The sequence below is a fragment of the Carassius auratus genome, chromosome 37 (genome assembly GCF_003368295.1).
Source record: "Carassius auratus strain Wakin chromosome 37, ASM336829v1, whole genome shotgun sequence".
Classification (NCBI taxonomy): domain Eukaryota; kingdom Metazoa; phylum Chordata; class Actinopteri; order Cypriniformes; family Cyprinidae; genus Carassius; species Carassius auratus.
The window spans coordinates 5,864,654-5,880,996 of NC_039279.1; the positions used below are offsets into that span (position 1 = coordinate 5,864,654).

At 36.9% G+C, this 16,343-nt stretch overlaps 1 protein-coding gene across 1 annotated transcript; it reads right to left on the bottom strand.

The window, feature by feature from the left end:
- Nucleotides 1–628: 628 nt before the first annotated feature.
- Nucleotides 629–14,720, bottom strand: LOC113055964 (complement C1q tumor necrosis factor-related protein 1-like). The gene is made up of 4 exons (XM_026222370.1): nucleotides 14,387–14,720; nucleotides 4,624–4,766; nucleotides 4,423–4,532; nucleotides 629–3,871 (listed from the first exon to the last, which is right to left on the bottom strand). Exons 1-4 carry the CDS (start codon nucleotides 14,408–14,410, stop codon nucleotides 3,321–3,323), a joined length of 828 nt encoding a protein of 275 aa, XP_026078155.1. The 5' UTR covers nucleotides 14,411–14,720; the 3' UTR covers nucleotides 629–3,320.
- Between the last annotated feature and the right edge of the window lie 1,623 nt (nucleotides 14,721–16,343).

The window sequence follows — 16,343 nt, forward strand, 5'->3', positions numbered from 1 at the left end:
GACTTACGCTGAAAATCTAATTTGAGAAGCTAGTACAGAGCCAAGTCCAGGAGCCAAACATAAATCTGCTGGAACATAGTGCTGGATGAGCATGAGCTCTCCACTATCACTGCTCCACATCTCATGACCAATCCCTCTACAGCAACTCTCTCTTTATACTGTCTGTCTCTTTCCTCGGATACTCTTCCTTGTTCTATTTATCTTTATTTCTCTCCTTCCTTCCCCTCTCTATCAGTTTTAATTTTCTTTCTTTTTTTTCATGTATCTATTTATTTATTCTCTTTCTAACATATGTTTTGTTTCTGTCTTTTTCAATTTTGTATTTTACATTTTAGTGCTTAATATTGCTGTTCATTCATGATGTCAATTTTTGGTCGACTTGGAATGGTTAATTCACCAAGGTTTCCTTTTGGAAATTCTAATGGGGTTTTAGACTTTCATATTTTGTTTTACAGCATTTATTGCACACAAACTTGCATTTGTACCATTAGTTACTAAGAAGCTGAATAACATCTTGACTGTCCAGTTAGTCAAGCACTATAAGCAATTTTTTGACCAAAGACCTTATTTTATTTATATATTGAAAACAAAATGAGATTAATGCTATTAAAACAAATAAGAACTCTTAAAGGAAGCAATGGCTCAATTCTCTTCACAGTTATATAGCCAATAGGTCAATTAAAATGAAAACGACAGCGCAGTTAGAGTAAACTAATAACATAACAAATAAAATAATTTTGTGAAATAAAATAGAATTACAAAACAGAATCAGAAGTTAGCAATCAGCAAAAAATGGAAGGTGGCATGTTAAAGGATAAAAATGGGAAATCAAACAAGGTGTTTCAATAATAGTAATAATTGCCATAAGTCTAGCATCAGATCACATTTTCTCACATGTGCAGTTGAAGTTTCTCTCTCACACACTGTCACATTAAAACTGTGGCTTGTGACACCTTGAGTTAGTGTTAGCTTAACTGGCTTAAAAGAAAAGCACTCTCGAATGACACCTTAAAAGGGCTTTAAAAGTGAAAGAAAGTGGGCTGTTCAGTCGAGTGCACAGAAAGAGCATGAGCCTGCTGAATAAACACCCTCCGCCTCCCAGCAGCATCCGATGGCCCATCCAGATAAAGAGCAGCACACATCATCAGCATTTTACCTCTGTGCTCTTTAATGGGCAGGACAAACTCTGAATCCACTGCCTGTCGATGCATTTTATAGCTGCAATCAGACTAGGACCTGATGACTGTAGTTTTTGTAGACAAAATAGCCCTGCTATTGGCTAGATTGGAAATTGAATTTATAATGATCTCTAGTGAGTCTTTCTTGGTTGACTGCTGACTCTTGATACAGTCATTTTTTTCTAGCGCATTCAGATCATTATCTCAAATTAATTCTATTTAGTTTGAATGACCACATGAATTCCCATACGAACGGCAGTTGAAAATATCCCGGATACTTATTTACTCACAGAATTGTATCAGAGAAAGAATCAAACGGTTGTGTGTACTATAAACTGTAATTCATTACGTAAACTGCTTCACCATCAGCAAATTAGACTGTAAAAGTAAAAGGGTTCTGGGGGGAGTGAGTGCTAGAGATTGGATACCTCTCTCATTTATACTGAGAACATGATTTAATCCAGGGAGAGAGATAAATCTGTGAAAAACTGCGACACTGGTCAAGTTTAATCACAAGATGGAGACAAAACTGCAAAACTGTTTCTGCAGACAGGATAGGGGTTGTTGCTGCTGAATGTTTAGGAATATATTGCCACAAAATGAACATTTTGTCATCATTTACTCATGCCCAGTGTCATTCCAACCCCCATATTTTCTGTCTTCTATAAACCCAAAAAAAGCAAATTTTTAGCAGGATTTTCAAGCTTCTGTTTAATATACAAGGAAAGTGGATGGTGATTTATGCTGACAATTCCAAAAAGGCCAGGAAAGTATCATAAATAAAAACAGTATCATATATCATTGTGTCATATTCTCTGTTCTTCTGTTCTCTAAATCTTCTTATTGGCTGTCAGAATTACATGAAATATTTTATTTCATATTTTGGTCATTGCATTACAAACCACGTATAAGCTATTCCATATCAGAAATATGGAAAATACATGTATTTTTATTTACTAATTAATAATTACTATGGAAAGGTTTTTACATTTCTTTTAATATTATTCAATATTATAAAGCGAGTTTTATAAAGTTACATAAAAAAATTTTTAAGCAAATATAATTCCATACAAAATCACTTTCCAGAACATTCTCGTTCACCATTCCTGGCTGGTGGAATGATCTTCCAACCCCTATCCGAAATGCTGAATACCTAACAATTTTTAAGGGACAGCTGAAAACGTATCTCTTTTCGAAACTACTTGGTTTCATCGTTTAAAAAAATTTAATAAAAGGTTTTATTTATTCTTTCTTTTTCTAGCTTGAACTTATTTGAACAATATCTAAAACCTGGTATTGCAAGCACTTTTTTGCCTCTTGAAGAAGAATCGCTTTATGTATCCCCCAATTGAAAGTCGCTTTGGATAAAAGCGACTGCAAAATGACTAAATGTGAATGTAAATATACTCTAGTTGTCTGCAGCACAGACTAAGTAGTCTATTTTTTCATTCTACAATACTGTAAATGATAAAAATATTTATTTACCAAAATATTTGTCATAAATCACTGACAAACTGTTTCACACTTTTTCAGTTTACTTGTTTTTTTAATGTAATAAATATTTGGTATTAATTAAACTTTTGTGAAAATATGGTACTTCGTCTTTTGATTTAATTATTTTATTGTTTAACTGAATTTACATTATTTCTTGAATTAATCATAAATTATAATTGTTGCACCAATTTAACACTGATTTCAATATATTATAATAGATATAATATGATAATTTCAAGTAATCTGTTAAATGATTGCTGATGTATCTACACATGAAAAAGGCCTGCATAAATATTGTGCAAAATCTCTGTTAAATTATGATAATGTTGTCTTTATATATGTATTTATATGATATTGTCTTAAAATAATTTTTTGATTGTAGATACAGATTTGTATCGTTTTAAATGTTATTAGCGCAATAACCTATAATACCACGTGTGTCAAGTAGCCCAGCCTCTGTAACGAAGTTAAAGATGGTCAGACACAAAGGACATTACAGTATTGGATCATAAATATAAATCAATGTTCCTCCTGAAGTACCATGTAAAACTGTTAAAAATATATTACAAAAAAAAGAGTAACAAGAAATTGCATCTCATTTAATAGACACAGTCACATAAATCCCTGCTGTCCATAGATTGGCTCTGCTTAACCTTCTGACTTTGCCTTAATAAGGTGACCACTAAATGTGATGTAGGTGTCAAAGTCATCGCTAAACACAGCATTCTCTCTTTCGCCCTTATAGAGCCGAATCCACACCTGGTCGTCCCTCTCCAGCTCCAGCATTAGGCTCTGGCTCTGCATGATGGAGCGATCGCTGGGCTGAGCGTACAAGATGGCCATCTCCTGTTCGTTCTTCATCACATGCAGGTATGTTTCCTTTTGGTTCCAAGTGTGCGCATTCAGGCTGAAGAAATAGATGCCGGGGACATAGCAAAAGAACTTGCCAGTGAACATGTTGAAGTGGCCATACAAGTTGACAAACTCTGAGTCAAAGATCATGGTCTGGTAGTAATCGTTACTGTGTAGGGCCTTCTTGCGGCCCACAGAGAAGGCAGCGTAGTAGGATTTACAGGGTTCTCCGGGAGCACCAATGCTGCCATTGTTTCCCTTCATGCCATAGGGACCTCGGGGTCCGGTTTGCCCAGACTTCCCTGTTTTCCCATAAAGTCCTCGCTCACCAGTGTCTCCCTTCTCCCCTGTAAGGGAAGAAATGCAATAGCAAATGGTGAAAAGTTCAATTTGGTTCAAAGTTTTTACTGTGATCATTAAAAAGGACGTTGAATTCTTAATCTCTGATTTATCATGACTTGCTTCCTGAAACTTCAAGTTCTGGTCAAGCTTTGGAGTGTGTTTAATTAAATATCAAATTATTATAATTAAAAAAAAGATGATTCTCAAATGATCTTGTTTGTGTGAAGTGAAGATTGGAGTGTTGTATAGAATAAATATTTCTTCTGTTGTTTGTGACAGTTTGTCCCATAAAGTCACTTTCTGTGGTGGTTTGTCCTTTTTCCTGGCCACAAAAGCAGCCTGACCTATATCATTCACAGACAGTGAGATATTTAGCTAAGACTAACATTGACCCAAACAACTGTATACAGTCAAAGTGAGTCAGCAGATTATGTAAGTCGTTCTGTAATGTAAACTTTTGTACCACAGTTACCCTTAAATGGAAGAAATTTACCATGTGAGTTGCATATTTTCAAAGCCTGAAAGAGTTTGAAGTAGATTTTGACATATTTTGTACCTTTAAGGATGGTGATGTTTATCTGTGGCACAATATTGTACTGCGGGTATGGACTGGCATACTGTGGGGCCTCCTCTGCAGGGTCACAACACCGCCTGCACTCAGTTCCACTAGATTCACAAGAGGATATATTAGACAGACAGACAGACAGACAGACAGGCAGACAGGCAGACAGGCAGGCAGACAGGCCAGGGAAAGTACCTGCCATCTCTGTAGTATTCTGGGGGTCTCTGCTTTTCTCTGGGCTCATATGCGTCTTGGTCTGCATCCCGGTATTGTGCTACGTACGGCTCAGCCCATTTGGCAAACTCCACCATCAGAAGTGCCAGGCTCGACACCAGCATCTGAGATGAAAATGTGAAAACTGGCATAATAATAAAATGGTGATAAAAAATAAAAAATGTTTGTCAGTAATAAGAAATGTCAGCATACTACAATGATTTCTGAAGAACAATGAAGAAAATTCAGCTTTGCGTCAAGGGAATAAATTACATTTCAAAAAAAAAAAAAAATGCTTTTGATCAGTAGTGTATATATCTAGATTTCGATAACAATAAAATTAATTATAATAAATTAATATGAATAAAGATAATATGTAAACTGAACAGGAAAATTAACACTTTAACATCAAGTGAACAACACAAAAATATTACATATAAGTGTATTACAGAAATAGTAGGCAGGCACTTAATTTTAAATTATTGTGAGTGTCAAAGGTCACATAAATAAATCTGTAGGCCTGTTGGATGGTAAGGGTCATAATGGGAACACTGTGTTATAACATGACAGTATATCATTCTTGATGTTATGTATCAGCAAATGAACAGCTGTGTTATTCAGCCTCTTGTGTTTGGCTTATGATAGCAACAAAAAACTGTTTTCAGGTCAAAGCTAGGTAGAAATCCATCCGTTATAACCAACAATCAGGTAATGAAAACTAATGAACGGTTCCCACAACATTTTGTGTGAACTGAAATTCTCTGTGTTATATAAAAAAAACACATGAAAACATGGCCTGAAATGGCCTTTTTTCCTTCACGTAACAACACGGCTCCGCCCATTTGAATCTGGGTTTGCAAACCATAATGATCAATCATTATCAGAAAGTATAACATTTAATGAAGCAAGAATTGAGCCAAAAATTCACTTCAACTAAATAAAAAAGTATTTTAAGGCCAGTTCTGCCTCCATCCTTCCTTAGACTGTTGGTCTGGGTAGTTTTTCCGGTAACAAGATACGCAGTATAGAGTGAATGCTTGATGTTGTTTTTCTCATACAGTTCTTTTTTTCATATGTAGCGCACTGATAAATGATTTAAATTCATTTAAAGGTTTCATTCTGCTAGTTCTTTTAAATCTTTGAAGGGGCATTTTTATTTTTATTTTCATATTGAAATATTTAGTTAAATACTGCTGTTCACAACTATGTTTTTGAGTCAGTTAAATAAGGTAGGGTTTTTGCTGTTTTCATTTGTTACATTTGATGTATCTCTTCAACAATCACAATTACATACAGGAAAATTTGTTTGTCTTTATCAAATTTTTGTGCTGGGGGAAAAAAATCCAACAAAGCTGAAAAAGAGCCCACATATTTTGTGAGGTAGCTGCAGCTATGCTCGGCTATCCAAAATACTTCACAACCCATACAAGCACCAGACAAAGCAGGCATGTGTTCCAAAAGCTTAAAGGGGGGGTGAAATCAGACATGGGGACTTACTTGGTGACTTGGACTCGAGTCGACTCGAGTCGCTATTTTTATGACTTGAGACTTGACTTGGACTTGGACGTTAAAGACTCGGGACTTGACTTGACTTGAGAGACGATGACTTGAATGACTTGAGTGTTAATCAGACCATGTTTTCAGTTTAAATATAAAATATATAAATTATTTTTAAAAATAAAGTTGATTACTCAGCTGGAGCGCAGGCTGAGAATAGCGTCATGACTGGATCAGGACACTATTATCAGTCATGTCCTCTCTACCTTACGCACACCACGCCCACTTAGATCAAATATCACATCACATCAACATGTCAGCCTGAGGGTTACCGACGGTCCATCGCTTTTGTCTTCAATAATTCGCGCCTTAAAACGCGTGGAAAACGCTGGGTGCGCCGCTTTCTCCTTCTTTCCAAAGCGCTCGGGCAGTTGCGCCCCTGAGGCGTCTGCCGTTGCTAAGCAACCATGACGAGCTCCGTGACGTGCTCCCTCCATGAAGACGGGAGACGCGGAAATTTCAGCAAAGGATAAATGGATTTGCAGCTCTAAAAATCGCTCGCAGTAGCTCTGCTACTAAATTGATTTCAAAATGGCAATCCATATACAGCTATGATCAGCTGTTCCTTCATCTTGGCTGAGCTTTCAACATTGTTACGGGAAAGGATGAAGCTGATTGGTTAGTTCTTGTCACATGACCTGCGGTGCGCTTGTGGCTATCTGAAAAGTTGAGATGTTTTTTAACTTGATGCGGTGCGGACGCGCCTGGAAAAAACGAGCGCGTCGCACCGCGTCCACGTCGCGACCGCGTTGCTTCCATTATGAGCACGCTTACCGCGCGCCTACGTTGGAAATAACGAACTTGCGCGCGCAAAAGACGTGCTTTGTGAACGCCCCCTTACGATCCGCTAGCAGGCCGTCAAAAAAACGCGTTCCAAAAAACGCTAGGGCTGGGCTAAGGGGGCTTAAGCCCCGAATATTTTGTTAACTTGTCTTTCTCATAGAGCAAAACAATTAATCAGAAAAACAAATGTGAATAAGACTACAGCTGCAGCGATTACCTAATCATGAGAAGTGCATATTACAGTTACTGTGTTCTGTTTCACCCTCCAGCTCTGAATGCATCTTGTTTCCTTCTGGAGCATCAGTGAATGTTTGAATCTTGTTAAATAGTTGTGTTTGAGTGCCTCAGATGTCCTCAGTGTGATAAGATGTATCCCGTTTTCACTCAATATCCTGTTACTCTTGAGTACCTATAGAGTAGTACTGCATCCTTCATAACTCCAAAAAGTCTTTAGTTTTATTATATTCATAAGAGAAAGATAGTCTGTACCGATTTTTCCCAGAAAAACACGACCGGCTGGAGGCGTGACGTGTGGGCGGAGCTAAAGAATCACGAGCGCCAGTAGGCTTTTGCGTTGAGAGCGTTTGGAAGCTTTGACACCGTGAGGAAAAAAACATCCGAAACCAACCATGGTTAAACAGTCAGATTCAGCGTATATTTATGATCCAGAATCAGATCCAGAGGCTGAAATTTAACAAGAGCAGCAGCAGCAATGACGTCTCTATGTGGTATTAGTGATGGGAAGTTCGATTCTTTTCAGCGAACCGGTTCTTTCGGACGGTTCGATTCAATAAACCGGTTGAAAAAACCGGTTCATCGGTTCTTTCACGCTCGACGTAATGACGTCATTGGCGATGACGTAATGGCGTCACGTCTATCAAACATTCAAATATATAAAGTCAGTAATCATAACTTTAGTCAGTTAAAACCTCATAATCATGAAAAGTTTACATTTGAGTTTTGCAACAACACCTAAATACAGTAACAGCAATAATGTGCATATGAGGATTTAAGTCTTCAAGATATAAAGTAAATAAATTAGGTGTCATCAGCGCAGACACCATAATCCACTTACTAAACATAATCCATTGCGATGTATTTGTTATTAAATGAATTTACGTTTCGCCAGATTGCCCTTCATCCTAGCCCTCGAAATACCCGCGCTCATAATATTACTAGTACAGAATCAGAATAAATCACCAAAAGAAGCCCTTCGGTTCAGACATGCTGTGAGTCAGTTGGCTTCACGCTGAATCGCGCATGCGCAGTATCATCAGTTCATCGGTTCTCAATTCGGACGCGTCCGACAGAAACGATTCTCGGTTGAGTGTACTGATGATCCGAAAACCGATGCAACCGGTTCTTGACTCGAGAACGAGAATCGCTCTAACCGGCACGTGCTGCAGTTCAGTGTCATCAGCTGCTCTACTCGTGTTCATGTTCTGTTTACTGCAAACTCAATTTGTGAATGTCATCATTAACTATAAATACAGTACAGATATCTCATAAATCATCCCTTATTCCTATATAAGAGTCTTTAGAGTCTTAATTATTGTCCAACTTCCCTGAAAACCCATTTGGCCTATACATTATATACAATATACAGATTGGAAACATTAATCTAAAAAAAATAATAATAAAAAAAAAATCAAAATAAAATATAGTTATTTTATCACACTTTCCGATGTTTAACAAAATACTTACAAAATTACACGCATGCGCAATATCATCAGTTCATCGGTTCTCAATTCGGACGCGTCCGACAGAAACGATTCTCGGTTGAGTGTACTGGTGATCCGAAAACCGAAGCAACCGGTTCTTGACTCGAGAACGAGAATCAGCTCATCGGTTCTCAAATCGGACGCGTCCGACAGAAACGATTCTCGGTTGAGTGTACTGGTGATCCGAACACCGAAGCAACCGGTTCTTTACTCGAGAACGAGAACTGCTCCAGCAGTGGGCGTGTTCGTTCATTATCTGGCTCGGCTCGGTGTTCATCTTCAGTTCGGTCTTCACAGCATTTCATTCAGTGTACTGTTTGAGTAAATGGATTACCCTGGGATATTGGTTTATTCTGACTCAGAGGGAGTGTCAGTCATGTTAAAAAAGTTAACAGCTTAAGTAATTTGTGGATTTATGCTTATTGGAGACGTGAACCGTTTCAAACGATTCAGTTCGATTTGGTGAACTGGTTCAACCGGTTCACTAAGAAGAACCGGTTAAATTGAACGATTCGTTCACGAATCGGCCATCACTAGGTATGTACTGAAACTGTATATATTTGCTTAGCGGTTTTGGAAAATGACTAAGTTCCACTTTAAGTCGTCTTTTTTTTTTTTTTTAAGGTGTACATGTAAGAAAGTGCAGTTTGATGACAACATCGCATGTTGTTTATTTGATGTGCTTACGCGCTGATAGCTAGCAACACAGAGATATTTGAAGCAGTTTTACTCACCGCCTGCGGTTCCAACACACGATCGTGACCCTTTTTCGTTGGGACTGCATTATCCTTAAGAAATAAACGATGTGCAAATCCGGCGTCAAACTGGGCCTTGTTTGTAAAACAAGCATCTTCGAAATGCAGGGAACAAACACAAACACTTGCATAACTCCGTTGATGCTCTGTAAAAATAAACTCCATCCACTGGTCCCTTAATGCTGTTTCTCTTTTGGTAATCTGTGCAGGGTTGTCTTGCCCTGGCAACCAAAAACACACTCCTTTTGTGACAATTCTGTCTCTCGCTCTGATCAGTGAATGTCTGTGCTCTCAGTGCTCTGCTATACGGGAGCGCGCGCTCTTCCGGCAGATGTGCCCTCAGGACCCATATAAGGAAATTCCGCTCCATCTAACGTCACACAGAGCCATACTCGAAAAAAACTTTCCGAAACTTGTGACAAACCGGAAGAGGTATTTTTGGAACAAAAATACTCCTTCAAACGTACAACTTAATTTTTGAAACTTTGTCCATGTTTAGCATGGGAATCCAACTCTTTAACAGTGTAAAAAACTCAGTAAGCATGTAATAGCATTTCACCCCCCCCCCCTTTAATGTGGCGAGAGTCAAAACACATCTACTTATAACAGATTACAAATACTGTGACAGTTAGTCCATAAGGAATGTAATTATGATAATAAACAGCTATCCCTATACCATGGCCTGAGTAGTTGTCTTTTTTCCACCATCAAGATTTCATGTGTATATACTGTAGACTCAATTTTTTAGTGTGGAATAGTTATGGTAAGATCAACAATAAACAAAATAAATAATGATTATTTTATGGGATAGAAGCACCTTGATATGTGTACAAAACATACAATTTAACAGAGAAATACTAACTTTAGATTACAGGCTGTCATCATATTCGTTTTGTAGTGTCCAGCTGTGCAGTGTAGCAGCACTACAGGACATTTTTACATGCACAAAATAATTGCACAGTAGGTCATATAGTAGCATATAAAAATGATATTGTTTATTGTTTTAATAATAACGTGTGATATAGTTTTGATATTGTTTAATAATGTTTTGCACAGTGTTTGGTTCTATGTAGATAGCATGGGTTTTTAATCATGAGGATGAGGAATGACGTGCTTCGTCTTACTATTTAATACACTCACTCAGATGAAGCCTCTGTTCTGTGTGTATCTATGTAATGTAAGAAGAGGTCAGTTCACTCACTGCAGTCTGAAGTTCAAGGCAGTTTTAGTGCAATGCTTTGAGGTTGTGCACTTCTAATCCTCCATAAGCTTATGATGTGTTCACCTGGGTATCATCTGACCATCTTTTTTTCTTTTCTTTTTTTTTTTTATTGAGGCATATGCTGTTTGCAACCCAGTGTGAATGCTTTTATGGACTAGACATTATATCAAAACATCCCCCCTAAGGTTAATTGGATTCTTTTATCTTTTATCCTATTTCTTCACATTTCTTTTTCATAAACTGGTTCCTGTATTTTGGGCTTCAAATAATTGGTAGTCAGTCCGTTCAAAAGGACTGCTTTATATTATTTCCCTTTTATCCCTATTTTCATGCTCAGCCATGTTTACAGTCCCACATCTGATATCGTGGCATGAGAATCCCTCTCCTTCATGCGGATGTTGGGGTCTTGAGGTCATGTTTACGTGTTCAGCACATCACTGAGTACTTCTTTAGTTCAGCCCAAGTCTTCTTGGCTCAATAAACATCTACTCTGACCTTTTTAAACACATTACATATGCAGAGAGTGTTTTTTCTCCGTTCTACAGGGAACACCATGCTCCAAATCATAAGCATCCAACTGCTACTTTTCAGTCCCTGAACCCTCTGTAGGGCTGAAACTATGAACAGCGAGCCAGGAGTCAAATGCATAAACATTTGACTGCTTTCTTTAGTCATATACCATAACCGGATTTGGCTGTTGAAGCCTTGCTGTACCATGAATGATGTATCTCATTCACATGAAATTAAAGTTGGCCCTATTTACTTTATAAATGTACATTGCTGTTAGTATTTTGAATGTTTAATTGAAGCATTTAACTTGACACCTCAAACTTTAATCAATATTTAATAACTTGCATTTTACAGTTTGGAAGAAGAAGAAAAAACATGGTGTTTAGAGCAAAAAGATTCAAGTTCCGTTTGGTGCCACTAGTGGTCCAGAAATTACACCCTTCCCCCTTTTAAATAATCATGACAATAAGCTACTTGGTAAACATCATGAAAGGAAACAATGTATGTTTTTCAATCTTCCCACATTCCTAAACCGCAAACAGCCACTGAAAGTTAAATGAGCCATTGTGTTATCATGACAGATCATAATAACTATTTACTAATCTGCACTATGCTTTTTGTCATCCCTACACAATTCCACAGGCATGCAGTGTCTGATCTATGAGGTGTGGCTTTGGGGGATTTTCTCAGTGGAAAACAACTGTGTGGTCTCGGGTCAATGACCCTGCTGAATCCAGCTTCAATAAAAGTCGGACAGTTCTTTGTCCTTTTACTTTGTTGGTTCTGGAACATATTTAAGGTGAAGCCCACCAGGTGCACTGTAACACTTTTCTAAATTCTCCAGTCTGAAGTCAGCAGCTGAAGATAAACACTGGGGTAAATAAGAACTCTTCGGCTAAAGAAATGAGGTACTCTCTACATTAGTGGGTTTGGATGCTTGACCATGCATACCCCAGTGACCTACATTCGACCACATACTGAATACTCTGTGCTGCTGTCACTAGTCATGCACAGCTGAAGCCCCCTTAGGCCAGGTTCAATCTATGTACCCTTTCCTCCTGTTCTCACATTCATAGTCTTCCCAATTCTTTGCATCTGTTTTGTAATATAAATTCTTCAGAGGAAGTTGAATGAACCTGAGGGAATGAAAGTGAACTTGATATGGTGTATTAACAAAGTAAACATATCTTATTAAAGCAACAATCTTCTTTGCCTTCTGAACTTACAATTAGTTCCTCAAGTTCATTCGTATTCTAGTGTAGGACAAGCACTTGAAACACAGCTGGTCTCAGGAAATTTGAGTGTAAAATAGTAAACTATTTTTTGAGAGAGAGAAATATCAAGCTCATATTAAACTTGTGGAAATACTCCAGCAGTCTCCCCGTTCCCATTGCGTTATTTTTCCCCCCTTTTTAAATGTAGACAACTACTGGGGGTGAACTTCAACAATGTTGTTGTTTTGCAAACAAAGTACTGAATAACATCACATACCTGTACCAACAATTCATACCCCTTGTCTTATATGGGAAGGGGATGTACAAAGACTAGATCCTACTTTTTGATTGTTCGGTCTTGGGCATTTAGCTAGGTGATGTTTGAAAGAAGAAGATGATGAAGGAGTGTTCAGGATTTGAATTTCAAAGTAAAGTGACAAATCATGGTTTCAATGTCTTATTGCCTTGACTTTATAAGCACAATCTTCGGCTGCTATTCAACACAATAAACATATACCATCAAATACCAAGCTGAATGTAATTAACTGTATTTGGAATGGAACACTAATTTGCCACTTACTAAATACTTAATATACATTGTATGATGCATACTGTTTTAATAAAATAGTGATAGTAAATTTGAAACCGTATGCATTATGCAACAACAAAATTTCTGAACAGTAGTATGATACATTATGACATTACTGTATACTGCTGAAACTGTAAGAGTATTATGATGTGCTTTCTGAACTCAAGCTTAGGAGTCCTTGTGGGACGTTTCTACAAAGAAAAGTTTTCCCTAACAATTCATGCACAGAATCCTTCACAACATAGTAATTTCTAGAAAGCTTAACATTGTTTAGAAATGTCATTAATTTTCTTTTAAACTAGCAATAGGCACCAGTGGGTTTGGTGCTGACATCGAAGCTCAAACAGTATGTGCGTCTGTGTGGCATAACACTGAGGCCAGATTCACCCTTGACCCATAAAAGGAACCTTGTCTGAACTTAAACATCCTTCATGGTTTAGTTGAACTGAGGAAAAAACTTTCATCTTCAACTTACCTTTTGCAATCTGTTTTACTTCCACAACGTGACGTATTTGAAAGTGGAAAAAAAAAAATTGATATTGTTGGATTTTTATGTACTGGTCACTGACTGGAGTGAACCATTCCCTGATAAACCACTGCTCGCTGCCATTAATATTTTAGGAGGGGCCGTATACTTTAAATTATGCAAGAAAAATCTGTTACACAACTTCTGTTATGAAGTTTGGAATATCTGGTGTGGTTAAAAGCAATCTGGTGAAGCACTGCTCTTAATCGTGTCATATTTCAACTCTGTCCCACTTGCAGGAGATGAGGCAATGTGAACTTGGCTTTGTGATGGCATGCCTCAAGAATTCCTGTCCTAGATTTGGTTCCTGCACCCTGTGGCAGTGCTACTCTTTCTATAGATAATTAAAAAAAAGTTGTATTTTGTCTCCATGAAATCTACCCTGATCCTACATTGAATTAATTATTTTGCGATATTAAAACCACATGAACACCAGAGTGTTTTTTTCATTTCATAACATTTAACCCTGCTGTGTCTTTTTGCCTTGCACCTGTTATTGAAATGTATTGTTGACTTTACAATCTTGACAATGCTGCCTAACCTCAAAATAAAAAAACTATATGCCTAAACATTTCGGTGAGTGAGCAACCAACAACAGACAAAGTTAAATAATTTGATAAGTCAGACAAAAAATAAAAAAAATTGTCCAAAACACATAAATCTGGCTGTATTTGTCCAAGCATGTTGATTTGCACTAGGATTCAGTTTCCTTGGCATCTTCAAAAGTTTTCACATCACTGTACTTGCCATTATGTGTAACCATGTAATTTATTTTTGCAAAGATAAGCTGCTTCTATTTACAAAAAAGTAAATGGCATTCAGTACTAGTGTAAATTTCTAACTTAAAACATCCTGTTGTGTCTCCTACCTTTATCTTGGCAGGTCCAAACATGAGGGTCCACAGAAGCTCTGCTGGGCTGAACTGAGGATGCTTGCATTGACTGGGCCGTCTCTCTGAGAGTGTTATAGCCTGTCAGCATTTGTAAGGCATCTCCCTCCTGCACTCCCAAACTCAGCATGCCATGAGGAGCCAGGGGGGAAAATGCAGGAAAGGAGGAGCATGGATGCATCTAAGAGGGTGTGGTGAAATGAAAACAACAAAAAGGACAAAGTGAAAAGAAAAGAAACCGACAAAATGGGCCAGAGTGGACCAAGTGGATAGAGCAAAGTGGACAAGACTGTGGAAAGAATAAAAAGAAGAGAGAAAAGAGCAGTGAAGTAAGGCATCATGTTCCTCCTTGTCCCCAGACCTTTCAGACAAATGTTAAATTGCTGCTGACAGTTCCAGAGAACCAGATTAGCATTTTAATAACACAATCATTTCAGATAAGATTCTGCCTGGTGAATGCCTGTATCACCAGTTAAAGTTGAACTATAAGTGGTTATACTCTGTAGGTCAGTATTTACTACATACTGTATAAATAAGTTTTTTTTAAAAAGTGAATGTAGTGATTACATCATTATAGGATAATTTGGCTAAATTTTGGACTAAAGAAATGGCCTTTTTGTGGCTAAAGAGAGCCGTTGGCTTTATCACATGAAAAAAAGCATTGTTTCAAGGCATTCAGTTATACAGGAAAACACAATATCCTCAGTCTTAATCTGACCATCTCTGTAATTTGGCCAGATTGGCTGATTTGCTACTGTGAAGGGAAAACGTGTGTGTGTGTGTGTGTGTGTGTGTGTGTGTTTGCCTTATCTAATGTTAATTTTATTTGTTAAAACTATTTTTATTTATTTTTTAAGTTTAGCAGAAACATGTAGGTAACAATTTAAATCTGTCTAAACATATTTGTGTAATTTTAAGTATTTAAGCCCCAACATTTGGACCTTTAGAAAAGTTTTTCAACATTAAGGGACACATTTGTCAGCATTAGTATTTGTCTAACGTTTAACTAGTTGTGTATGATTTTTAATGTTGGTTCAGTTCTATTTATCAACTACCATTGTACTGAGCAACTTTCAGTCAAGAAAAAAAAAAAGGATGCTGTTCACACGATGTTGGTAATCAGATCCAGACTCTTGCTTTCCATGTTTATAATCTCTGCAAAGTGCTTTTTTTTTTCAAGTCACCTGATTCATCATGACATGTTACTAAGAAAAGACCTAATGTTTATGTTCATGAACATACTAATGGGTACAATGGTAAACATGACTGAGGAAATAGCTGACTTCCAAATTGTATGGTCATAATTTGGAGGATTTTTCTTAGCACTGTGAATCTAGATATTGTGCTTCATGTATTTTCATATTTAGACATCACACCGAAAAATATCAAGCTTGCAAATAACAAGCTTATAAAATAAAAAAGGCACAATACTGACCTGTGTTGCCGACAATTTTTTTGGCCCGTTCCGTTTGTTTTCTGCTATTCATATCAAAGACCACTAGATGTCCTCACTAACAAATAAATCGCATTGCAAACAAAAACATTTCTGACCACGATCATTTAATAATGATCTGTAGAGTTGCTATTTTAGATTATTAGATTGTTTTTACTTATTTTTTCTGTTCACTACCTAATAACCATACACCCATTTACACACAATATAAGTGAAACAGTGATTATAAAGAAAAAATATGGCTTTTATTACATTGGAAGTGTGATAAATTAATATATATATATATATATATATATATATATATATATATATATATATATATATATATATATATATATATATATATATATATATATATATATATATATATATATATATATACTTAATATTTTTATATAATAATTTCTAGTTTTTTTTCTTTAGCTTTTATATCACGACGTAACTATTTGTAATTTATTTTAGGCAAGTAAACAGGAGAGGTCA